At 45.1% G+C, this 25,411-nt stretch overlaps 2 protein-coding genes across 13 annotated transcripts in view; both read right to left on the bottom strand.

The window, feature by feature from the left end:
• Positions 1-55: 55 nt before the first annotated feature.
• Positions 56-12,134, bottom strand: WDR6 (WD repeat domain 6). 5 transcript variants are annotated; one of them, XM_053298902.1, is made up of 7 exons: positions 12,078-12,134; positions 7,645-7,778; positions 4,593-7,041; positions 2,331-2,426; positions 1,941-2,057; positions 1,649-1,767; positions 56-1,417 (listed from the first exon to the last, which is right to left on the bottom strand). In XM_053298902.1, exons 2-7 carry the CDS (start codon positions 7,709-7,711, stop codon positions 942-944), a joined length of 3,324 nt encoding a protein of 1,107 aa, XP_053154877.1. In that variant the 5' UTR covers positions 7,712-7,778; positions 12,078-12,134; the 3' UTR covers positions 56-941. The 5 variants fall into 5 exon arrangements, with proteins under 5 accessions (XP_053154877.1, XP_053154878.1, XP_053154876.1 ...); XM_053298903.1 differs by having other exon boundaries at positions 7,645-7,781; positions 12,078-12,096; XM_053298901.1 differs by lacking the exon at positions 12,078-12,134 and adding an exon at positions 11,818-12,056.
• A 2,401-nt stretch (positions 12,135-14,535) lies between these two features.
• Positions 14,536-25,411, bottom strand: part of P4HTM (prolyl 4-hydroxylase, transmembrane) — a 41,318-nt gene continuing 30,442 nt past the window's right edge. For 4 of the 8 annotated variants that reach the window (XM_053296857.1, XM_053296863.1, XM_053296862.1 and 1 more), the window contains 5 exons: positions 22,546-22,731; positions 21,394-21,484; positions 20,706-20,829; positions 20,398-20,565; positions 16,871-17,026 (listed from right to left, as the gene is read on the bottom strand). In XM_053296857.1, the coding sequence (XP_053152832.1) occupies positions 16,878-17,026; positions 20,398-20,565; positions 20,706-20,829; positions 21,394-21,484; positions 22,546-22,731 (718 nt within the window). In that variant the 3' untranslated portion in view covers positions 16,871-16,877. Of the gene's footprint in view, positions 16,161-16,870; positions 20,566-20,705; positions 20,830-21,393; positions 21,485-22,545; positions 22,732-25,411 lie in introns of those variants that run through there. The other 4 variants (XM_053296859.1, XM_053296861.1, XM_053296858.1 and 1 more) reach the window with 4 other exon arrangements.

Consider the following 25,411-nt stretch of genomic DNA (forward strand, 5'->3'; position numbering starts at 1 on the left):
AAGCCTCTTCTGTCAGTTTTATAGTGGAAAAAGGCCAGTGGTCAGCAGGCACACACAAAGTCAGAAGCTATATTAAGCAAGCTAGCACCTGAAACTGGCAACTACATAAACAGCAGTAATCGGTATTTCTGAGTTGGTAGCTCAGACACAACGGTATGACAACAGGAAACCCTTCTCTGCAACAGGAAGAAGGAATTAAATTCTATGGGCTCTTCTCAATCATATGATCAGAGGTTTCCCAAATCCAAGTGAATTGAATCCTCTTGATCTTCATCCTGGAGGCTAGTTCTGAGAGATAATTCAGTGTAGCTGGAAGGAAAACGGGACCACCTCTCCCCTGCGGTCAGAAGAAGAGGCCTGAAGTTGGAAAACTCTTGTAGTTTCAGAAAAGGAAGGGCATATTTGTAAACTTCAGTCATCAGACCGGTGAAGGCAGAGGGACCATATTCAGCATCTCAGATGTAGGCACCCTAATAAAAGATTGCTAAGCTGCGTTTCCAGCTGTGCTATCAAACCAGACAGTTACTGCTGAAGGAGCCAAGGCAAGTGATGTGATAAGAAGGGGGAATATCTGCATGGGATTCTGATGACGTGTATGAAGCTGTTCTATACTGAATTAGATCATTGGTGCACCTAGGTGAATACTGACTCTATCGAGTGGCAATGGCTCTTCAGGTTTTTACCCAGCCCTCCCTGGACGTGCTGGGGATGAAACCCAGGACCTTTTGCATAGAAAGCAGATGCCCTATCACCAGGCTACAGCCCTTCCCTAAAGTAGTTACCCAAGAAGCAGCCTTCCCTGTGGGACAGGGCCAAGATGGCCCTTGCAGCTTTCACATGGTGTTGTCCCTCTGCCCATCTGGCAGTCATTCTTATTCCTTTGTTTCCCAATCGGGCAAGGCCATTGTGGGCTCTCTTCACTTTCTTTCGCATGCTCATTTTTATTTCTGCACCTGCCCGATAGGCCTCTGCTCAGATGGCATAACACAGCGGAGAACCTCCAGACCCTGGCCACATATCACACTGCAATAGCTTTGCTTCTCAGCTTCCCAACACTCCAGAGAAGCCACATCAGCCACATGGCAGAACTTGCTGCACACAAAAGACAGCCCATCCTCACAAAGGCGCCATAGTGTCAGACGCTGGTCCACAGAAACAGACAGGAGGAAGTCCGGGTGGAGGATGTGCACCCCTGTCACATGAGCCGCATGAGCACAAAGCCGTGAGAGCTTCCTGGAAACGTGGACGCCTGTCCCAGCAGTGGGGCTTTTGGAATTTGTGCCAATAACACAGAGAGAGATGGAGCCATCGTCACTGCCGCTGGCCACGAGGAAATGCCCATCTGCCGTTTCCTGGATGTGGAGGCTATTCACACCACAGCTGTGAGCCTGGACAGTCAACACCGGGGTCCCCAGGGCTGGAAAACACGAGAGGGGCTTGTCAAATTATAACATGTGCAAGGTTGAAGGGGAACACAGTGCAGATCAGATGATGCCCTTGCAAGAGGGGATATGGAGAGATAGATATAGATACATACACATGAAGGTCATCATCTATGTGGTCGCTAGGAGTCGACAGTGACTTGATGGCACTTAATCAATCAATCAAGGTGGCACACACAAACAGAACAGTCAATACCATCACCTACCCAGAAGCTTCCTTTCGTTGCTTTCCACCTTTACAGCCTCTGCAGCCTGCTCAACGGTGGCAGTGATATCCCAAAATGCAATACTCCCATCAGTGGCAGCACTGCCCAAGAAATGTCTCCTGTGAAATAAAACGCATTGGTGAGACTGGCTTTCTAGGGGCCTCAGGTCACATCACCATATCCCTGCCTTGAGTTTTCAGTTTTCCAGGTAATTCTGCATGAGAGACTGTTTTGGTTGAGGGGGCTACATCTTGTGGCCCATTTAAAAGAAAGTCGCTGCTGCAAGTCTTACCTCCTTTGGTCTGCTGTCTTGTGTGCAAATGCCTGGATTTTCAGGACACAGTGCTGATGATGAAAGGACTCTGCCACAAGCCACAGTTTCTGAGCGCCCTCAAGCAGCAAGAAAAGCCTATTACAGAGATGCAGGCAGATCGTCAGTACAAGAAAAGGAGATGCACTGGCTAGCAAGGGCTGCAGTTATGTGCTGGCTCTGCTGCTCATGTGGTCCAGTTGGGGGATACTGATGCATTGCAGAATAGCAGCTGCTCTGCATAGGATATTCTCTCCCCCTTGCCCCTCTGGCTCCTATCACCCATTAGCTCTGTATTCTTGCCTAGCAGGTAAGGAAAGCCCACTCTAACTTCCAGGCGCCTCCCAGGGAGAGTGCAGTGATCCTTCTTACCGGACAGATCCATCACTGCAGGCAGCAGCTAGGAAAAGTAAGGGGCCAGGCAGCTCTGCATCCTCTGTATAAGCTAGCACTGCAATTGACATATACCTGAAACAAAAAAGCAGCAGTCAGTTGGCCTTTCTGAGGCTCTCCCTCTGCTGGCAGTTCAAACATCTAGAGCAGTGTTCCTCAACGTTTTTGGTGTCATTGCATTACACATGCCGTTTCCTGGACCAGCAGTTAGTAAGGGGGTCGCCCCCAACTCCCGGCACCCCCCACCCCAAAACAATTTCAGGCAGCAGCCCTTGCTGCTGGATCATGTTCATTTTGAGGAAGTGAAATGAACATTGTCCAGCTGCAAGGGCTGTCTGGAAATGAGCTCCAGAGAGCTCCCAGTGGTTTCCGCCCGCCCAAAATTGTTTTTTTTTTGGGGGGGAGAGTTTTTATTAGTGATGCTTCACGGACCTGTACCCAATGCCTCAGAGACTGGTGGTTGAGAAACACTGATTTAGAGCAGCAAATGCATGCATTCACATGCTGGCCCATGGCGTGTTTACATCATTACATGCTATGGTGCCCACTATGTGTGCAGGAGAGCAGTCACCTCCTAGACACGGGCCTGCTTATTCTGATTCACAGCCCAGAGCAGTGGAGAGAACAATCGGCTTCTGGTATTAATTAAGCAACTGGACCTCGCTGTGCAAAATGTATTCCGGTTCTGCTAGTCAAGGGGAGGGACAAAACTGTTTTCCAGCTGTGCGACCTCCACTGTGGAAAGTCCTGCCCCAAGAAGCCCACCTGGCTCCAACCTCATTGCCCCACCGGACTGAGGTGTGGCTTTTTAGGGGAAAGGTGATTTGGTTTGGGGTTTTCCTGCTATGTGGGAGCTTTACTTGACCTGGTGGCGCTCTTTTTCTTTCTCCGCTGCTGTTAATGTATTTTATTGATATTTTGCTTCTTGTGGCTTCATAATTATTCTTGTGAATGTTTTTATTGTCTGATGACGTTGTTAGCCATTTCATTTTTTCTTTAAATCGAAAAGCGGGATATAAACCCTATATTAACCGCCCAGAGACAAAAGATTGGGCAGTATAGAAGTTAAATAAAATAAAATAATGTATGTAAGACAGTGATCCTTCCCAGTCTCACCACTGCCAGTCCCATGTGGCTCCCCTCTGTCTGGCTTTGGAGATTTCCTCTAAGTACTGACCACATCCTTTCAAAGCTTCTCCCCATGACCTTGAGGGCAGAAACTTGCTGGATCATCGGGATGCTGAATTCTAGGCCCAGTGTCCAATCCCACGTGTGCATAGTACTGCCATGTGGTCCATCCTGTTCTTGGGGACTTTTATTGACACCAATGGCCTTTAGCAATAGCAATAGCAATAACACTTACATTTATATACTGCTTTATAGCCGGAGCTCTCTAAGCAGTTTACAATGATTTAGCATATTGCCCCCAACATTCTGGGTACTCATTTTACCGACCTCGGAAGGATGGAAAGCTGAGTCAACCTTGAGCCCCTGGTCAGGATCGAACTTGTAACCTTCTGGTTACAGGGCGGCAGTTTTACCACTGCGCCACCAGGGGCTCCTTTTGCATTTCATTCTCCTCTTAAATCACAAGATACACACAACCCTCTGTTAAGCATAACTGCTTCATTTAAAAGAGAAGTGCATTATTTTAGTCTTCACAGTTAAAGATAAAAAGCAACTTTCAATATTCATGGAATATTTGCTAAGAGATCAGAAGCCAGAAGGGCTTCTGAATGTTGCACAACAGAAAGGGCCCTCTCATGCCTTCCCCACCTCTAGTCTGATCCTGTGGCCTGTTAATACCTTCTGCTTTTCTAATGTCCAGTGTATCTAGACTTGCATATTAAAAAAACAAAAGAAAATGTTGTAATCGTCCCCACCACATTTTGCACAATTCTGCTGAATTCTGCAATGTTGACTCTAGCATAAAGGGCTGTTTATAACATCTCACAGAGGTTGAATGGGCAAGAAAATGATTCTTGAGGCCAACTGGAAGTGATCACAGCTGTACTCACTTCTGTTACAACAGAAGGAAGTGAGTGAGTGAGTGAGTGAGCATGTCTGTCTGTCTGTCTTGGCACTGGTGAGGTTGATCATGCTAACCTTGAGGCTAAAGAGTGTATAGGTTTCATATTCTCTGTTTGGGCATCAATAACATCTCCGACACAGGTGCCCTGTTTCTTCAAAGCCTGCCCCTGCCCAAGATAAAATGCTATTGGAAAAAGGCATTGCTGCTACCTGGTCTCTGGGTCCATCTTGATCAACTTGTGCCTGTTCTTCATGCGGTCCCACTGTTCATCTAATCGATGGGATGCGATGTGGACCAACTGGCAGACCATGCCACTCCTAGAGCCATGGTCAGGGCTGAGGAGCAAATGGTAACACTCAATTTGGGCTCGGCCTCCAGCTGAGAACAGGATGGTGGAGATGGATCCTGTCTCCAGCTGAGTGGTGCCGTTCTCAGCCACTGCCAGAGCTCTCACACTGGAGATGTGGTCGCCAATGGCTGTGAGCTGGGTCACTGAGTGGGACTGCCCTGCAAGGGCCAGAATATTCACCATGTTGTCCTCACTGCCAGTGGCAAGGATGCTCACCGGCGCCTGCCCAGCTGTTCTCAAAGTTCCCACATGGCATAGACAGGTCAGTTCCCGCCCGTGCAAAGGCTCTTTGAAGACACGCTGTTCATCGGGTGCACCACTGCTTTGGAACACTATGACGTCCCCAGATTTGACATAAGCAAAGGTCTGAGCGGAGAGGCTGCGGGTGAGGCTCCAGGAGCGGTGGCCACCACCACAAGGGATGCTGAGCAGCTTCTCATTGCTGCTGGCACTCCAGAGCACAAAGTGGGCCGCGTGGAAGCCCAGCACACACATGCTCCCACGTGGCCCAAAGCGCAGCTCTTCCAGCCACTCCAGGCCCTTGCAGGGCTTCTGCTTCCTCAGCACTCGGAGCTGCTGGCCCTGTACCTGAAGCTGGCGGTAGCAGCCATCCCGGCCCGTGCTGTAAATGAAGTCACCATGACAGGTTACGGAGGTCACGCCGAGCTTCCCGTGAAGTCCAAAGAGCAGAGCAATGGGGCCCTCAGCGCACGACGCCGCTTCTCCTCCCATGGGAAAGACCAGCCCCGGCAAATTACAGATCACCCCTGAACCAGAGCAGCCCAGCTCTCCTCTCCGGGATGCTTTCGCCACCCCAAGAGCCGGCCTGCATGGAAACAGCATCAGAGAGCCCCTGCGGTCACCACAAAGCAGAAGCTCTCCCTGGGGCAGGAAGGTGGCGCACGTGTGCCATCGCTGCTTGCAGAGCGGCAGGAGGAAACACTGCTGGGCCGCCACAGTCACTTCCTCAAGTGGGCAGAAGGAGACCTGCAGCCACAGCAGAACGCCCGCTGGGCCAGAAGCAAAGAGGCTGCAAACGTCAGGACTCTGCTCCGGCCAGGAGACCCAGCTCAAGTGGTGCACTTTCCCTTCATAGAGCTTCAGCTCCTTGCCTCGTGTGGGTTTGCTGAGGGGGAATATTTTAACATGCCCCGAGAGATTGCCCATGGCACACAGAACGCCCCCACTGGCAAGCTCAGACACTGCTAAGAGGCTGTAGGACTGATAGGAGGCATCCTCCAGGGCCAAAGTCCAGGCTTTGGAGGTCAAGTTGTAAGTGTAGACAGCCCCAGCATCAGTCATCACAAGGAGATGGTCTACGTCCACCAGTTTCACTGCTCTAGGGGACCCTTTTCTCTGAGGGGAGGGGAAGTTGAGTTGCAAGAGGCTGCTCCCATTGGTACTCTGCCCCTTGAGCTGCCAGAGTCTGATGCCAGAATCCACACCACCTGTGAACACCCAGCCTCGTGCCTCGTGCACAGCCACAGCCCGGAGGCCACGGCCCTTGTGTCCCCTGAAGCTGTGAACAATCTGGCCTTGATAGTTCCACACGAGGCAAGCCGAATCCTCTCCAATGCTGATGATGTAGTCGTCGAGCAGCCGGACTGACCAGACCCTAGACTGGTGCCCGTAGCACACCAGCAGGCAGGGGACATGATCGGGGGGTGCTCTGAGGTTGCTGACAGCCCACAACCGCAGGCTCCTGTCGTCCGAGGCTGAGGCCAGGATGCTTTTGCTCTCCAAGTAGCAAATGCTGAAGATGACACCTTTGTGCCCACTGATCCTGATGCGGGGCTTTATTCTTCCAGTGTCGTCATCTGGGTTGGCTGCGCACCAGACCACCAGCTGGTTAAAGACTGTGCCAGCCACCAGAACCAAGTTATCCCAGCTGCTCCCAACCAAGTGTGCAGAGTAGAGGATGCACTTCTCTTGGCAGTGCACTTCTTGGAGGATCTGCTGGCCAGTGCAATCATAGAGAGCCATAGAGTTGTGGCCTAGGACCAAAGCCAAACAGCTGGGTGTCTCAGAGCTGCCCTTCAGCCACTGCAGGTCCCAGATCCAGTCGTGCAGCTCACAGAAAGGAAAGAGCTCGGCTAGCCTTACTGTGCTATCCTGGAGGATGAGCTCCACAACAACAAGGCCTTTGCCTCCAAAGACAGCCAGGGTGGTGGCTTCTACAGCTCCTGGAGCCAGTTTCTGCTGCTCCTTGATACCATGGACATTATAGCTCCGGAGGATCTGCCTACAGCACTTAGCTGGCTGGCTGGTATCATTCTCCAGGGCATAGATGACTATGTTGGGTCCTTCACCTGGAAGAGGACAAGAGGCCAGAATCATCACTTGGAAATTAGATCAAAGTGCCGTGCTCTCCTTCCAACAGTGCCCATCCTCACAAACACGACCAACAGCCTCTGCACCAGCCCAGAGACACCTTGCACAGTGTCTACTAATATGAAGGACACATCAAGGCCAGATGTAGTATAGCTTCCGATACAGTCTTCTAACCCTTCTATCACAGGCACTTGGCAATTGTCTCCCTGGAATTGTGTCATTTGTCCCATTGGAACCAGAACACTGTTCTGATTGGTTCTCTGCTTCCCATAGTCCTAGACTTCCCTTGGCAGCAGTCTTCTCAGTGCTAAGCGAGCTTGGAGCAACTTCCCTGTCTCCCTCCTGTCCCACAGTCAGTTCTTCTTGCCTTGGTCCGTGATTTGCTTTGCTATTTAGCTGGGCAGAGAAACTTGCCTTTAAAACAAGCTGACAACTGGATTATGTGTGGCTTTCCGCAGTACATCAGGCCAGCATTTGATATGTGGCACATTTAGCATGTGGGAAAGCAACATCCATGCCAAGAAATTCTGACCCACAATTTAGGAATGGCTGGACTGTGCTGCAGTGTGCGAGACACCTACCTGCGACAAGATGGTCTCCTATGATCTCCAGTGCAGTGATAGGAGCCAGAAGCAGTTCTGTTTCCATTGCTGCAGAAGGATGGGAAGCGAGAGCCCCTATTGGTTCGCTCCCTCTTTCATCTGGGTAAGCAGATCTGCTGAAGGAGGGAAAACCGTAAGTAATGCTGCAGTCATGCACCAGCTCAAGGTGGTGAACAAAGGATTGAAATTGCCTTTCCGCTTGGAAAACAGGCCTTATCCCTACAGAAAAAGGAACTGAAGACAGAAAGGAATTGAAGATGCCCATTAACCAAGGACATCAGAGCCGACAAGAAATAATCAGGTCTATGCCAAAGCTGCTGGCAGAAAATTTTCTATACATTTCTATTTATTGTATAAAACTGCCTTTCATCAAATAGCCTCAAAACAGTGTACGATAGAAAAACACAATAAAATAGAACATTTTTTAAAAGCCCAGGATGAAAACATGACAAGATATCACAGCACAGCATAACTACAGAGATAATCCAAATCACCCTCCAACTCAAAAAATGTGTGGAATAAGCTGGGGGTGGGGGGAATCCTAATACTTCTGTTTTTAACTCTTGTCTTTAACAAGAATGCTATTATGATAGGCCCACGAAAGCTACGGAAAGTACAATTATGTGAGATATAAACAAAATATGGAAAATGGCCAAATGATGTTGTACCAGAATGTGTATGTTTGTACTGTATGATGGGTGAATCTCCACTATGGCTCCTACCTTCAATTAAGGTATAAAATTTGCAATTTTGTAAATAGTAATGCAATTTACAGGTATCAGATTTGAGGCATTATGTTGCCTTAGGCAACAATTTCTGCTTTCTGAACTCTCCAGAGACAGCTTGAAACAGAAGGCTCAACATTAAGTAGAGATAAGAGTCAGTTTAGGGGTACCAAATATCATCAAAGGAAAGCAGTTTTTATCTTCCTCAGGTGCTGTCTCATGCTTATTTTAACGAGAAATATAAAATACTATGTACAATGTACTTTACATCTGAACAAATAAGTACATATAGTAGAACTGCCCTAAAATTAAGGTTTGTTGGATATACACTGTTAGGTAAATTAATTCATGAAATTTGCTCCTATAGAATGCAGTGATGGCCATTAAGTTAGATGGCTTTAAAAATTAGACAAATTTCAAGGAGGCCATGCCTATAAATGGCTACTAGTCAGGATGGTTATATGCTGCCTCCACCAGTGTTCCCTCTAACAGGGATTCCCAGATGTTGTTGTTGTTGTTATTATTTATTCAATTTCTATACTGCCCTTCCAAAAATGGCTCAGGGCGGTTTATACAGAGAAATAACAAAAAGAAAAAGGAAAAAAAGACTACAATTCCCATAATCCCCAGCCAAAGGCCATTGCAGATGGGCATGCTGGGAGTTGTAGTGAATAACAACTGGGATTCCCTGTTAGAGGGAACACTGGCCTCCACATGCACCTCTGAATCCCAGTTGCTGGACAGGTAAAACAGGGAAGGTCTAATTCCTTCAGCTTTTGTTTCTGAGCATCTGGTTGGTCTCATCCAGCAGAGAGTTCTACTTATTTTCTTTGGTATATTAAATTTTTAATTAGTGTGTTATCCAGTTGAATCCAGAAGTTGTATTACTTGGTAGTATTAAAAGGGTAAATTACCAGCAAGCTAAAATTGCTGCTAAATGCTAAAATCTTAATTGCTACAAAAGAGAATTGAGATCTATCCTGACAATGAATCATTTAATGTGCTGAATAGTTTAATATGTAGCATATGATCTAATTAAACCATATGCAGAACAGGCAGACACCATTAAGAAAAGCTAAGAACAACTTTATTTATATAAAGATTAGAGACCTATGTAAAGATTAGAACCATATGTGGAAAGGGACAAGCCGGATGTTCAAGCAGGTTTCAGAAAAGGCTGAGGAATAAGAGACATCATTCTCATTCGACACCGACTTGATGGCACTTAATCAATCAATCAAAGTAAAGCGTGCCGTCGAGTCAGTTTTGACTACTGGCAACCACAGAGCCCTGTGGTTGTCTTTGGTAGAATACTCACCCCATAACAATTGTTCTCTGAGTGGCTAACTTTTGAGTGCGATGGGACTTCTCTATAAGCTGGTGGGCAAGACACAGTGATTTAAGTTATTTATAGAGGTGCACTTTCTGTGTTTTTGAAAGTGGACCCAGCAAACATGATTGTGTATTGTTTCTTCATGTACACTTTCCCAGGAGAGGTGGTCTTATGGTAGCAAGCATGAATTGTCCCCTTTGCTAAGCAGGATCCACCCCAGTTTACATTTGAATGGGATCATTGTAAGATATTCCCCTTGGGGAATGGAGCCACTCTGGGAAGAGCACTTCATGCTGGCATGCAGAAGGCCTCAGATTCTCTCCCCGGCATCTCCAAGGGCTGAGAGAGACTCCTCCCTGCAACTTTGGAAAAGCTGCTGCCAGTCTTTATAGACTAAGACTGCTCAGCTTTGGCCCCCCCAGCTGTTTTTGGACAACAACTCCCATAACCCCCACCAACAGTGGCCAATAGCCAGGGATTATGGGAGTTGTAGGCCAACATCCGCAGGAGGGCTGAAGTTGAACAGGCCTGGTGTAGAAAATGCTAAGTTAGATAGACCAAGGGGTAGAAGGCAGATTCATATGTTCAATGGAAAATTGTGTGTGTGTGTGTGTGTGTTTGCATTTCATTTGAACAAATAATTAATCTTTATAAATTAAAGACACATGAATTTTAGAAGGGATGTAGTGATGGTCAACAGCTTGGATGGCTTTAAAAGGGGCTTAGACAAATTCATGGAGTACAGGTCTATCAAACTAGTCTAGTGGCTATGGGCCACCTCCAGCCTCAGAGGCATGATGCCTCTCAACACCAGTTTGCTGGGGTACAACCGCAGGAACACATAGGAACATAGGAAGCTGCCATATACTGAGTCAGACCATAGGTCCATCTGGCTCAGTATTGTCTACACAGACTGGCAGCGGCTTCTCCAAGGTTGCAGGCAGGAATCTCTCTCAGCCCTATCTTAGAGAAGCCAGGGAGGGAACTTGGAACCTTCTGCTCTTCCCAGAGCAGCTCCATCCCCTACAGGGAATATCTTGCAGTGCTCACACATCTGCTTAGCTATAGGGACAAGTCATGCTTGCTACCACAAGACCAGCTCTCCTGGGAAAGTGTACATGAAGAAATAATACATGATCACTTTTGCTGGGTTTGCTTTCAAAAACACAGAAAGTACACCTCTATAAAAGAATCATGGTGTCTTGCCCACCATCTTATAGAGGAGTCCCATTGCACTCAAAAGTTAGCCACCCAGAGAACAATTGTTATGCACATTAGAAATTGTTATGCAGAGAGAGGGCATGCACATATCTCTTGCCTGTGGGCTCCCCAGAGGCATCTGGTGGGCCACTCTGTGAAACAGGATGCTAGACTAGATAGCTCTTGGGACCAACAAAAGTACTTTTTCACACAGCACATAATTAATCTATGGAATTCTCTACCACGGAATATGGTGGTGGCCATTCACTTGGATGGCTTTAAAAGGGGTTGAGAGAAATTCACGGAGGTCTATCAATGGCTACTAGTCTGAGGGCTATAGGCCACCTCTAGCCTCAGAAGCACGATGCCTCTCAATACCAGTTGCAGGGGGAGTAACAGCAGGAGAGAGGGCATGTCCTCAGCTCTTGCTTGTGGGCTTCCCACTGTGTGAAACAGCATGCTGGACTGAATGGGCCTTGGGCCTGATCCAGCAGGACTGTTGTTATGTTTTTAGCTACCGCAGGCCCAATATTTTCTGAAGTAAGGGAGACTTTAAAGTCAAAGGCAGGATATGTGGACAATATCCACGGGATATGACTTGGTAATAAGTATTTGAGCCAGCTGTAAAGGTGTGCGTAAGGGAGTGGAAGCTCCATAATCTATTACTACTTATATAGCACCGTTAATATACGAGGCATGCTACAGAGTCACTTAAGCGGTCGGGCCAGCGCGCACAGAACAGGTGAGACGAACTGAGGTGTGCACACGGGAGGGCAAGCGGGCGCAGGTTGCGCTGTAACCGAGGAAGGAGGAAAAATGGAGCTGCGTGTGTTGAGCGAGATACAAAAGAGCGAAAAGAGCCCCACGTGCCAAAGGGTGGAAGAATGAACATACACTGGATTCGAAGCATTCCGAGAGCTTTCGTTTGACGCACCGCGTGTTCCAGTCACCGCGCCCCCGCCCATCCATTAGAAAGTACGTCCCCGGAATACAAGCAGGTGAGCCACAGCAGGAACTAATCCTAGAAAGGGGCAAGTAAGGCTGACAGCTGGCGGGCGGGGTAGGGATGCGCGCTGGAGGAAGCTCCCTTGATGAGGCAAGGCGAGAAAAAGTAGCAGCCGCACTGCCAGTAAAAGAAGAAACTAGGTCCTTACCTTACCCACACGCGCAGGCGCCACTCAAAGACCAATCGGGAAGCAGCTCACTGAAGAACCCAGTCGCCCACTTCCCTGAATCCCGCCTCCGAAGAGTTGCCATTGGTCAGCGGTTGGAAGGGTATATCTCGACTGCGGTTACCTCATAGGTATTGGTTGGCAAGCAGTGGAGGAGGGGCTGCTTTCTGAAGGAACCGGAAATACCTTTGACTTTCGCGCGCTGCAGATCATTGCGCCCGATACTATAGCCCCCCCCCCCCCCCCCCCCCGTGTTCGATGCAGCGAATTCCTCTTTTCCATGTATGGTTATGGGTTAAGCCGCTATTCTAATCCACTGTCGTGTTTACTCGTATGGAACACAAGAGGATCATTCACTCTTTCATTCGTGAAAGTTAAGTCCTTCCATATTCAGAGGCAATGGGCCTTTGCATGCCGGTTGTGGGACTGATGTCATGCTTTGCATGTTTCCCAGAGGCATCAGGCTGATCACTATGAGAAACAAGACGCTGTAGTAGATGGACCTTTGCCTTGAAGCAGCCGGGGCTCTCGTCTCGTGACTAGAGAACAAAGGGCATATGTGGTTGTGTTGGCCTACTTTCCAGTAGGCTTGTGAGATCACCCGGCATTGTGGGTGAATTCCCCCTCCCCATCAACTTCGCAACGCCTGGACCAATACGAACCAAAGCAGGTACAGTCGTAGGGTCACCTCAACAGCTAGTTTGTGATGTCGTCATTTACCCCATTCAAGATGGTGGATGTGTAAACATTTGAGGTCCAAGTGGGCTAACCTGTGAACTACCTAACCGATTTGAACCAAATTTGCTACAGCTGTAGGGACACATAGCAATACCCCAATGGCATAGTTTGTGATGATGTAATCCACCCCATTCAAGATGGCAGATGCATGAACTTTTGAGGCGCAAGTGGACTAACTTGTGGAACATCTAACCAATTTGAACCAAATTAGGTACAGGGACACTTCAGTGGTGTAGTTTGAGTTGATGTCACCCACCCCAATTCCAGATGGCAGATGTGTACACGTTTGAGGCACAAGTGAGCTAACCTGTGAACCAACTAACCCATTTGAACCAAATTTGCAACAGCTGTAAGGGCACCTCAGTGGTGTAGTTTGATGCAATTCTCCCTCATCCAAGATGGTGGGCACGCAAACATTTGAGGCACAAGAGGTCTAACTTGTGGACTTTGATTTGGACCAAATTTAGTCCAGTTGTAGGGATAGTGAAAGGAAAGCAGGCAGATTAGTTCTTACTAGCACAAGTTTAATTGGCTTGTGTAATTTGTTTTAATAATAATATTGTAGACCATTGTAAGGGCTTGTGAAAAGGCTAGCTATACATTTAGATGTAGATATAAATATACAGTACATGTTTATTAACAAGCTCTCTCTCTCTTCTCCCCTGCCTACACAGATGCTCTTTTTCAGGTGTGTTTTGGCTAAATGTGCTATATGTCTTATACCATATTTACCTGAATCGAAGAGGACTCTGAATTTAAGATGACATCTTTAATAAGTATAGGTCAAATACAGGTTATACCTGCATTTAGTTGAAAGGAACAGGACACTGAATTTAAGACAAATTTTAAGATGAGATTAAAAAGAAAAATGGGGGGAAAGCCAATCAGATTCAGGTAAGTACAGTGTTTTCAAAGACTGGCCTATAGTCCGTGGTTTTCTAGCCCAAACAATAGTATATGCTAGGGTTCTTGCACTGTGTTTTGCTATCTTCATGGCCATGGCTGAGCCACGTTCTGTAAGACTGCATAAAATCAAAGCACATTAGATAGACATTGAATGTTGGAAAGGTCAAAGTGAGGTTGGTGATAATAGTATTTTAATTGTATTGAAAAAAATAGATTTGTATTGAAAACCTGAATATATTCAATTACTAGCCAAAAAGGTGAACTTGTTGACTGTTAATAACTACTAGAAGACATTGTATTTGTACAAGATTATTAATAATTTCTCTATCAGTCTCTACATAAAGGCAAAACACCTTTTTATAAGCAACATGCATTTGCTGAATACAAACAAGACAGCTCTTGGAGCCAACAGAAAGAGCCAGGCTAGACCATGGGTTCTTGAGCTGTAGGTTTCATAAGTAATTTTAAATACTGTATATTTATTTTTATGGATAGTTTTCATTAGCTTTAGTGCTTTCAGCACTATATCATGGCTAACCATCAAGGTCCACAAACTGAACTTGTGCCCTAGAAATGGCACCGTGGTGGAGCTGGATAACATTCAAATATTTATGTCCCTCATGGGAAAGAACAGCATGTGGTTGTGTCAAACTTTTGCAATTTTAATAGTTTAATACCACTAGACATTAAATAAAAGCAGCAATAATCTTCTGCCTCTCCTTTTTTAATACATTCTGTGTGTCTAAGAGCAGACCTGCTAGAACTGGCCAAGGCCCATCTAGTTCAGAATCCTGTTTTCCACAGTGGTCAATCAGATACCTCTGGGAAGCCCACAAGCAGGAGATAAAGACATACCAGCCGCCTGCCACCATCTTTGCTCCCAATACAACTGATATTCAGATTCATACCTGGAGATAGCATAGAGCCATCAAAACTAGTAGACACTGATGAATTATCCTCCATGTATTTGTTTAATCCCCTTTTAAAATCATCTAACCTAGTGGCCATTACCACTATTTGTGACAATGAATTCCACCATGTGAAGGACTTCCTTTTGTCCATCCTAAATCTTCTGCCAATTAGTTTCATTGGATGGCTCCTGGTTCTAGAGTTGTGAGAGATGAAGAAAAACTTCTATCCACTTTCTTTACACCATGCATAATTTTATAAGTTTCAATCATGTCCCCAACTTAGCCAACTTTTTGCTAAAAAAGCAAAAATGCCCAAATGCTGGGGTGCTTCTTCATTGTAAAGAAGGTGGCTTCCATCCCAATTATTTTGATTGCCCTCTTTTGCATCTTTTCAAGCTCTACAAATAACCTCTGAGATGTGGCGATCAGAACTGTACAGTATTCAAAATGTGGCCACATCATAACCCTAACCTATTATATTAATAGCAGTTTTATTTTCACTCTCTTTTCTAATTATCTTGAGTATGGAGTCTTTTTTCACAGCTGCCGTACACTATGTTAATGTTTTCACTAAAACACTGGGGGTCACTATGACCCTCAGATCTCTCTCTTGGGTAGTCACCAACGGAATTAGTGCATATCTGAAGATGGGATTTGTTTGCCCCATGTATATCGCTTTACATTTATTTACACTAAACCACATTTACCATTTTGTTGTGCATTTACCTAATGTAAAGAGATCCTTTTGGAACTCTTTGAAATGAATTTTGGTTTTCACTGCTCTGGTCTCATCTGCAAATTGGGCACCTCGCTGCTTACCCCTAAATTCCAGATAATTTATCATCAAGTTAAAAAACACTGGTCTTAATATAGATCCTTGGGGGACCCCATTTCATACTTTTCTCCACTGTGAAAACTGCCTATTGTTCCAACTATCTGCTTCCTGTTCTTTAATCAGTTACCAATTAATAAAAAGGATATATCCTTTCATCCCATGACTGCTATGTTTATGCAAGAGCCTTTGGTGAAGGACTTTGTCAAAGGCTTTTTGAAAGTTCAAGTATACAAATTCAACCAGAACACTTCTATCCATGCCTGTTGATGCTCTCAAAGAACTCAAATGTTAGTGAGGCAGGAATTACCTTTGCAGAAGCCTTGCTGCTTCTTCAGCAAAACATGTTCTTCTATATGCTTGATAATTTTATTTTTTATTATGCTTTCCCATCACTTGGAGCTTGTAATTTCCTGGTTCCCCCAGATCCCTTTTTACAAACTGGTGTTACAATGGCTACTTTCCAGCCCTCTGACACAGTCTGATCTGACAAGTCACATGGTTTTGCTAGAAGATCAAGAATTTCATATGTGAGTTCTGTAAGAACTTTGGGGTGTATAATGTCTGGACATGATGATTTTTTAAAAAATACACCCTTAGAATATAATCTCTTCTCATCTCTATTTGTGTTAGTTATTTAGACTTCTTCTCTGAGAAGGTCAGTTTAGGAATGGTTATCTGTGAAAACAAATGCAAATATTTCATTCAGCTTCTTTGCAGTCTCAATGGCCACCTTAAATATTCCTTTCACCCTTTGTCATCTAATGGTCTAACCCAGGGATTATCAATGTTGGGTCCCCAGATGTTATTGGACTTCAACTCTCATAACCCCCAGCCCCAGTGGCCTTTGGTTGGAGATTATGGGAGTTGAAGTCCAATTACATCTGGGGACCCAACGTTGAGAATCCCTGGTCTAATCACCTCTCTGACAGGTTTACTGCTTATAATGTACTTAAAGAAGTTCTTATTGTTCACCTTGATTTTTTTTTAGCCGTATGGTGCTAACATTCTTTTTTCACATTCCTTATTGTGACCTTATATTTCTTTTACCAGAACACATTTCTTTTTTGTTCTCATCTGGGCAAGATTTCATTTTTTGGAATGAAGCCTTCTTACCATTTATAGAGAAAACTCAGAAAGCCAACAGAATGTGTGTGGGGAGAGAAAGTGTCACTTTGCAACTTAACATTAAGGTTATCAACATAAAGCAGCAAGAGCCTAATAAACAGTGGCTTTTTTGTTAACCTGTAGAGAAGTTATACATGGTACTTATACATGGTACTCCCAATCTTTAAGATTGGACATTAGTAATCTATGGCAAGCATAGCCCCACCCTTGCCACATAAGCCAGAAGGGAAAAAAAAGACCAAAAAATTTGATGGACAACAGATGGTTTCAAACCTTTAATTGCAGGACAGACAGCCTGACATCTGTGCATGAGAAACAATAAATTAAATAAATATTAAATAAGAAAAATAACTTACTGGTAATCACACAAATGTAAGGAACACAGAGAAAAATAAATTTCAATGCTGTCCAGTTACCTATAAATACAAATGGCAACATCTATTCACTCAAATAGTTATGGTTAACAAGGGGTTCAGCTGTAGGCTTGAATACACTCGGCATGTCATGCCTTTGAAAAATTCAAGAGCATGATTCACCAAGCATACCACTGTGCTGACACCACCCTCCCCCACTTCATTGCAGGTGGGTTCAGCCCCAGCAAACCCCACACGTTCCTGCGAGCTGGATGCTATACAGTCTACTGGCCATGCAACTACAGGCAGTATTCCTAGTGGAGAGGTTTTTGATTATGTGGATCACAACCTTAATCATTAAGATGAAGTCATATCTCTTGTGGATAACCATCCCATTGAAAACAGCTTGAAATCACACAAAACATCTACATTCTGTTATATGTCTGTGCTAGTAAAGTAGAAATACCACAAGCAAGAGGTGAACAGTCTCCAGAATACACACAAACCCAAAATAAAACCACAAGGTCCTAGTTCCGAGTGAACAGCAAAGTAGGGATTCGATTTCAGGTTCAACCTGTTTGCATTTCAGAAATACTAAACAGGATACAGTCTATGAGTGGAGTCTAGGTTTTTGGTACTGAACAGTTCTTAAAGGGGACCTAAGGACTGAAAACTGACTAGTAATCTGTTGGTGAAGTGAGAGCATTTCCAGAATCAAGGGCACACCTGAAAGAGCAAAAAGATTCAAGAAACAGACTACTAGACCTCACAGTATCCTGTCTGAAGAGCAGCTACTGCAGGTTCCCCCCACCCCCCAGATAAAAACTCTGTAGCAGGACTGCTGCATGCAATCCTGAATGAAAACGATGCATTGCAGTCAATGAAATTTATTAATACATTGTTTAGGATTGGGGTGACTGATATATATTTTAAAGCTGCCAGAGTCTCACGGGGCAGGGCTGTGCAGAAGCAACAAGCCTTGCTAACTTTATAGACTCATATTCTAAAGCGCACAAGTAATACTAAGGCAGGCCTGTGCCACTTGCAACCCACCAGGCTGAATGTAACCCACCAATCAAGGTCTTGATAAACCTCCTGTTTTGTTGCCTGTCTTGGACTACAAAATATAGGGGTGTTGGAATCAAGGTTGATAATCTGTGTTTGGTCTGGTGGGACATGGGTTTTGCAGGCCTCTAGTAAGGCGATAGTTAAGAATCCCTCATACAAGGGTTGCATGGTCACTACCATTCCAAGGAATGGAAGTTCAGCTGCTGCAGGCACACACAGACTCCACATACAATAATCAACATTTCATACACTAAAACCAGCTTTCATCCTCAGCAAGACATGCCACATAGAAAAGGCAACCTCCTGCAGCATGGCAAGTGTCTTACATCACGTAACACCCTTCCAGAGAGCCATGGACAATGCTAGATGCAACTGGCTGGAGGACTCGCCAGTCACACGATCGCCACTTTAAAGCAGCTCCCTCTCAGCAGCCTCAAGAGGAAACATTCATGTCAAACCTAAAGCAGAAAAAGGGTCGAATCTTCTCTTTACACAATAGGACTGAATGGCTAAAATCAATTTTCAGCACTAGCATCAAGACAAATTAACTTCCTGATAAATGACATGCTAGGCAGATTAATGTGCTGTGGGTAAAATGTGGAGGGTTTGACTAAGGAACATATTTTGCTTTGAACTATATAAGCAGCAAGTCCAAAGCAAATTTTCTTTAGTTCTCTATAGTAATTGTTACAGCCAAAGCCGACATTTTGCCTTAACTCAGGAAACTGCTTTTGGCATTTCATTTGCAACTGAAAATTTCCTTTTTCTGATCACAACTGAAAAGCAAGCAAGCCTGGCTTTGCTTTCAGGGACAGCTCTCTCTCCATGGCGAGGAGCCTCATGAGATTCAACACAGTGGGGCAGGCACCTTCTCTGTTTCTCACGGAAGTTCCATTTTCTCTGACCCCTTTTCCAACTCCCCTTCCCCTTTCTTACTGACACTTTTAAGAAGTCTTTTCTGCAATCACTGGCAGTGGATTCTCCAGGAGTCTTTCCCAGCCCCACCTAGAGATGCTAGGAATTGAACCTGGGACTTTCTGCATGCACAGCATGTGCTCTAGTACTGAACTACGGCCCTCCCAATTTCCAGGACAAGAAAGCCACAAACCTCTCAACAAACAGGCTTACACTGAATTGAGCACACAAATCAAGTTATTGAAATGTACATCTCAAAGAATACAGCATTCTAGCTGCTATTGCACACTTGAACATCTCCATTTTTTCCCTGATAATCAACACAACAATAAATATTTCAGAACTATGTCCTTATTCAGAACCATGTCCAACCCTGAGAAGAATTCTCTATAACAAGCATTAGCACTAGAAATTACCTGGTATAACTGCAATTCCTTCAGTCCCTGTATCTCAGGTTACACAGGATACCCAAGTCAGATCACTGGTCCATTTAGCACAGTACTGTCTACACTGACCAGCAACAGTCCCCAGGGGTTTTGATGAGTTTTTCCTGGACTTACCTGTAGATATAATGGGAATTGAAGCTCGGACCTTCTGCACGCAAAGCATGTGCTCTACCACTGAGCTATGATTCCGCCCTCCCCGCCTTTTCCTTAGCACACAACTGCTCAAGACTAATTTTTCATCCCTCACAGCAAGGCAGGGCCACCGGGCATTTACTACCTTGTTCAAGATGGTGACCTGTGCATGTAGGGGCTAAAAATGACAGCATAGAGAGCAACCTAGAATGAGCAGCAGAGAATTGCATAAGTTTTGCTGATGTGGGACTTTCCTGTCATATCAGAAAATGACCTTCAAATGTTTTGAGTCATGTGACTCTTGGTCACATAGAGTGGAAATCTCGTAATGTGACAGCAAAAGAGAATGGCAGGTACCAAGAATACAGCTACAAAATCAGCTAAAACCAAAAGAACTGCATTCCAGGAGAATAAATGGCCCAGGATGAAGGAGAGCTAAAATCCTGACTGCTAACTGATTGCACTTACCATGAGGAAGGCTGTCTTAGAGACCTAGAACCTCCTGCAAAGCCAGCCATGAAACAGATACAAGCATGAACCCATATCCTAGAAAGCCAACCATTGCCATTTCTCCTGCCTTGTCTGATTGCCAGTTCTTCAGACTGCATTCATAACCATGCGTACCTATCCAGGCAGTCTCACCTTCCTCCAGTCTAGTCAGAAATGCAAAGCTGGAGTACAGCTTATGTTCCCTGTTGAGATTTGTGAGGATGGGGAAGGGCGAAAGAATGCAGGAATGGTGGAACAAATGGTTATGCCCATTTAGGCAAACCTGGATAGTGCAAAAAAGTTACTTCAAGTCAATGAAAGGGCATCTCAAGCATTACAGTTCCACATGTACAGCACTGTAGGATTTGTCCACAGCCCACTCACTTGGATCCTCATCTCCATCATTTGGGAACTGAGCCATCATCTCTTGGAACAGGAGCTGTCGCCTCTTGTTGGGATCCACATTGATCCAGTTGTTGGCTATCCACTTGGTTCCTTCAGTGACCAAGCAGCCTCCATGCAAGGAATATTCATCCACGTCTCCAACCCAGCCTGCAAGGAGACAAGAAGCCATGAGCCACTCCTCGGAGAAGCCCAGCTTCTATCTACTATAGCCCAATATTATGGACCTGTGGACCCAATTATTGCTCTAAGACGTATTGGTAGACTGTTGCCTTGAGATGTCATATTACCTTCCCCATCTGACAGGAAATTGTACCAGAAGACAGCAGTGCCCTGCAGTGGTTTTACACGCAGATTTCCCTTATCACAGTGTTTACGAGTGTCACGTAGGTCAATCTCATTCTGGATCAGCGACTGGGAGGGGGGAAAGGGGGAAATGCTTACTATGCTAAACTCTACAGGAACACACACACAAAAACCCCGGCACCCCCTTTACCACTTTTAATTGAAAGAAAAATGGGAGGAGGATACAAACAATTTATATTATTTATATACTGCTTTTCAACAACAACAATATTCTCCCCAAAAAAGAATTTTTTCCATCAACAAAACATTGTTATAGAGTGCTGTGATTTCCTTCTGACAGAGGCAGTGAAACACAGTGTTTCGTCTGTATGTGGAATGAGTTTTATTCTGGACACCAGTATCAAGGCAGTGTGTGTGCACATGCATTTAGAGTGGGACCTTCCTGATGCACCACAGCGGGATCTAAAATTAACTGACATAAAAAACCATGTGAGCGCATGCACATGTGCCTTAGAGGAAACACTGGACAGAGGTGGTATCCTCTTTTGCTCTATCCTTGGAAATACAGATTGTTGACCCATCTAATTCTCATTCATTTAACTTAAAATGAGGTAATAGTGAATAAGTCTTACTACAGATTATATGGAAACAAAAATGGAGGAACCCACGTACCAATTCTTCAAAAGTCCTGTTGTCAGCTACAGGAAATGTGGTCTCTCCTCCTCCAGTCACATTATTTAGGTAGAACAGTACTGTCACATATCTGTAAAAGACAGAGACAATTGTTGTAAGTAAGGCCCTGAAGCAGTGGTTACTTAATACTTCTCTTTATAAAGACCCTGACAGCTCTTCTCTGTGCTTCTCTTTCACTTCACAGGTAGAGTAATATTCATTGACCAAGGCTCATGAGAACATTTCTCAATCTTCAGGAACATCATTTCCTTGAGAAGTCTAGAACAACAAAGACTACTAGCCCTGGTCTCACAATCATGTTTCCCATGCAATAACTATTTAACAGCTAGTGGAAATGGGGAAGCTACCACTCCCCAGCTCCCTGCATCTCCTTAGTGCTTCTCTTTTGGTCTGCCAGGAAAAACACAAGAGGCATCATCCCATATTTCCCACATCAGCTAAGCAAGCATGTCATCTGACACATATGGGAAACGGATGGTAGCCTTTACACATGGAAGTTCAAAATTATGTTTTTCATCAACACACAATATGGAGCAATGTGGGAGAACAGAGTGCAGGATGATCAGGGGCCTGGAGCACCTTCCTTATGAGGCAAGGCTACAGCATCTGGGGCTCTTTAGTTTGGAAAAGAGGCGACTTTGGGGAGACATGATAGAGGTGTATAAAATCATGCAAGGAATACAGAGAGGGGACAGAGAGGAATTTTTCTCCCTCTCTCACAACACTAGAACTGGGGCCATCCCATGAAACTGAAGGTCGGGAAATTTAGGACCAACAAGAGACACTGCATAATTAATCTATGGAATTCTTTGCCATGGGATGTGGTGATGGCCATCAATTTGGATGACTTTAAAAGGGGCTTAAACAAATTCATGGAGGACAGGTCTATCAATGGCTACTAGTCTGGTGGCTTTAGGCCACCTCTGGCCTCAGAGGCAATATACCTCTGAGTACCAGTTGCAGGGGAGCGACAGCAGGAGAGAGGGCATGCCCTCACCTCTTGCTTGTGGGCTTACCAGAGACATCTGGTGGGCCAATGTGTAAAACAGGATGCTGGACTGGATGGGCCTTAGGCCTGATCCATCAGGGCTGTTCTTAATTGAAGAACATAACTCTGCAATGTAGACTCACCGGCATGAGGTTTGAAGTGGAAGCATTTCATCGATGAACAGATTGGTGTGACTGCAGACCGTCTCTGGGAGCATTTGTCCACTATCCAGGTGAGCATGGTAGTGTCCTCCCTCGTCATATCGCACCACCTGCAAGGGTTCACTGTGCTCCACAATCTCTGGGGGTAGACGGGTTAAATGCATCACCCTGAAGAAAGAGAACCAGAGTTATGGCAACAGATTAAATACATATTCTTCCAGACAAGATAAAGATGGTAGCAGACTGGCCTTTGTAGGAGATGTCTGTATCAGTGATACGGAATATATTCAAAGCTTCTCTTGCTTCCAAGATGGCGACGAGCATCTATCCTTTTTTCATGCTCTTGGAATGGTCTGTAATATTTTGTCTGTAGAAGTTATTTTGTCTGTCATTAGTTATTTTATCTTTTATTTATTTTAGTAGTTCTCCTTTAATCTTTACTCAGCACCTGGAGTTTAATTTATGGGCACATGCAGCTGAATTCTCACTGCAGTTGAAGGCAGCCAGCCAAGCTTTTCATAATGACAAAAAAGAGAGCGAAAAGAAAGGAAGGAAGCAGAAACCTCCTGGGTTGCTGAAAGGAGAAGTCCACTAAAATATCCTCGACTCAAACTAAAATTGACTCTTTTGTAATGTCTGTATCAGAAAACCAGCTGGTGAGAGTTACTAATGATATAAATGATATTATCAGTAACTTAACTGAATTCAAAGATGGAGAACCACGTCAGAATGTCTACCGTGGAACAGTCTGTGGGGGGAATGCTGACCAGGGGGACGCTGACATAACTGATACAGCATTGAAATCTTCCATGGATAATCAGCTGAATGAACCCCTATCTCTATCTTCTGTTTCATGGGACTCACCAGCACAGTCAGCGTATCTAGCTAGTTCTGTTAAGGACTCTAAGGTAACGACCAAAGCTGCATCTTATCCATTTACAGACTCATGTTTAGGTATGTCTGTTTTGACGGCTGAGACTTTAATTTATCTCTTCTAGCGTTTATCATCTATAACAGCCAAGCTGGATGAAATTAAGATCTTATTGAACAAGTTTACTTCTGCCCAAGGCTGTTTCAAGTCTGCCTTAAACAAGGAGACTGCCTTAAGCATGGAGTCTGTGTCTCAGGGAGTTGCTACTAGTCAAGGAGTTGCTATTAATTAGGAGTCTCTCCCTGCCCCAGTCGTGATATTATAAGAGTGAAGGAAATTCCTGTTAACCCAGTGGCTAGCACCTCTAAAATCCATCAGAAAACACAAATTTTGCTTACTGTCTACTTAAACTCTGTTAATATGCATCGCTGGAATTCAAAAAATAATATCAGGAAATCATTAGCACAGCTTCTCAATTACCATGACAGTTCAGTTGACTTAAAATCGTATATTAAACAGCCAACACGTAACTCTTATGTTTTGAAGCTGTTGCTCTCCTTTGAAAGTTCACTTGTCCCCATGTCTCTGGTTTGCATGTGTTATTATCTAAGTCGATTCAGAATATATCCTGGGAGAGTGTTTACTGATCTCCAGCCTGATGATTTAGACACAAATTACTGCTCTACAGTAAAAAAGCTTGTAAGAGCCCGTAGTGGGGTGGACTCTTTTAAAGTATCTGAGAAACAGACACAACAGACACAAACAGATAAGGAGAAGAATGGACATGAAACTGAGACTCAAACATCCTTTTGTGAAGTTGCTGAAAGATCAAATCTGTGCTCAAAGGGTTTTAATGATTCCTTTCTTATTACTATTTCTCAGATTGAGCAATCTTTTGCTTCTATGAGTAATTTAACTTCTTCTTTGTCTGACACTCGAAGAGACTTGGAGAGCAGTAATAGGATGTCTAACAATAATAAGGCTGGAAGCCTGACTGATTTGGACATTTCAGTAGAAATAAGGGAGGACCATCCACACTCTCCGGCTTCTGCATTAACCAGAGAAAAGGATGCCAAGCCCCAGATTCAGAAGACTAAGGACGCCTATACTCAGACTCCTTGTATAGCTATTCCTCAGGATCCCTTTAAAGTCTGTTTAAATGGTCGTTTTGGACAGACCCGCATTTTGACAAGCTGGATGCTTTATTATTGCCTCTTCAGCGTGTGGATTCATCAATTTCTTAGGTCCTGCTAGCTTATTCTTCACCTATGCCTACATACAATATGCCAGAGAATGAGTCGTTGGAACTACTGCAGACAGATGGATCAATACTTTCATGGAAGATTGTGTTATTTCAAACAGCTGGCTGGATTTGATAGATCATTGCTGTGTTGACAATCTTACATCTGATGTGCCGGATCTGGGAGGGCTGGTCCCACAGGTCAATTTTATCAATTGACAATTATCTGGTAATAATTGCCAGCAGCAAAAATTATTACTGCTCTCATGGAATGTAAAAGGGTGGTCTGCGAAAAGGCGGGTAGACCGGGCCTCCGGCAAAAGCTCTAGTGGATAAAGAGCTCTAGCGCGCGTGCGCACGCGCCCAAGGCCCCAGTTGGGCCGGAGGCTTCGATAAGAGAGGAGCTCTGTTCGCGAGCTCCTCTCTAAATTCTTCTAACTTGGTGAGCACTCGTGGGGGGGTGGCGGGTGGCGGGTGGGCAGGGCGGCAGTAGCCCTTCCTTGTAGGCAGTAGCCTTTTTTCCCTCTAATTTGCTCGCGGGGGGGGCGGCGGAAGCGGCGGCGGCTGGGGCGGCTGGTTTCCATCGCCCCAATTTTACAGTAGATTATGGCCACTGGCGGGGGCAAAGAGGTGCGGGAGGGGTAAACAAGCCCCCCCCGCCCTTAAAGCAATACCCCCCCACCCGGACCCGGACCAACCAGGGCAGAACCGGTCCGGCAGTTTGGCCATTCTGTAGA

This window comes from Hemicordylus capensis, chromosome 2 (assembly GCF_027244095.1).
Source record: "Hemicordylus capensis ecotype Gifberg chromosome 2, rHemCap1.1.pri, whole genome shotgun sequence".
NCBI classification, from domain to species: Eukaryota; Metazoa; Chordata; class Lepidosauria; order Squamata; family Cordylidae; genus Hemicordylus; species Hemicordylus capensis.

Excerpts from the sequence above, each read along its gene's own strand:
- WDR6 (XM_053298899.1), bottom strand. The coding sequence starts at position 7,930 with ATGGGCATCTTCAATTCCTTTCTGTCTTCAGTTCCTTTTTCTGTAGGG. Across the intron at positions 7,042-7,644 it reads AGGAGACCATCTTGTCGCAG|GTGAAGGACCCAACATAGTC; the intron begins GTAGGTGTCTCG and ends GTCCTCTTCCAG. Across the intron at positions 2,427-4,592 it reads AAGATGGACCCAGAGACCAG|GTATATGTCAATTGCAGTGC; the intron begins GTAGCAGCAATG and ends TTTTTGTTTCAG.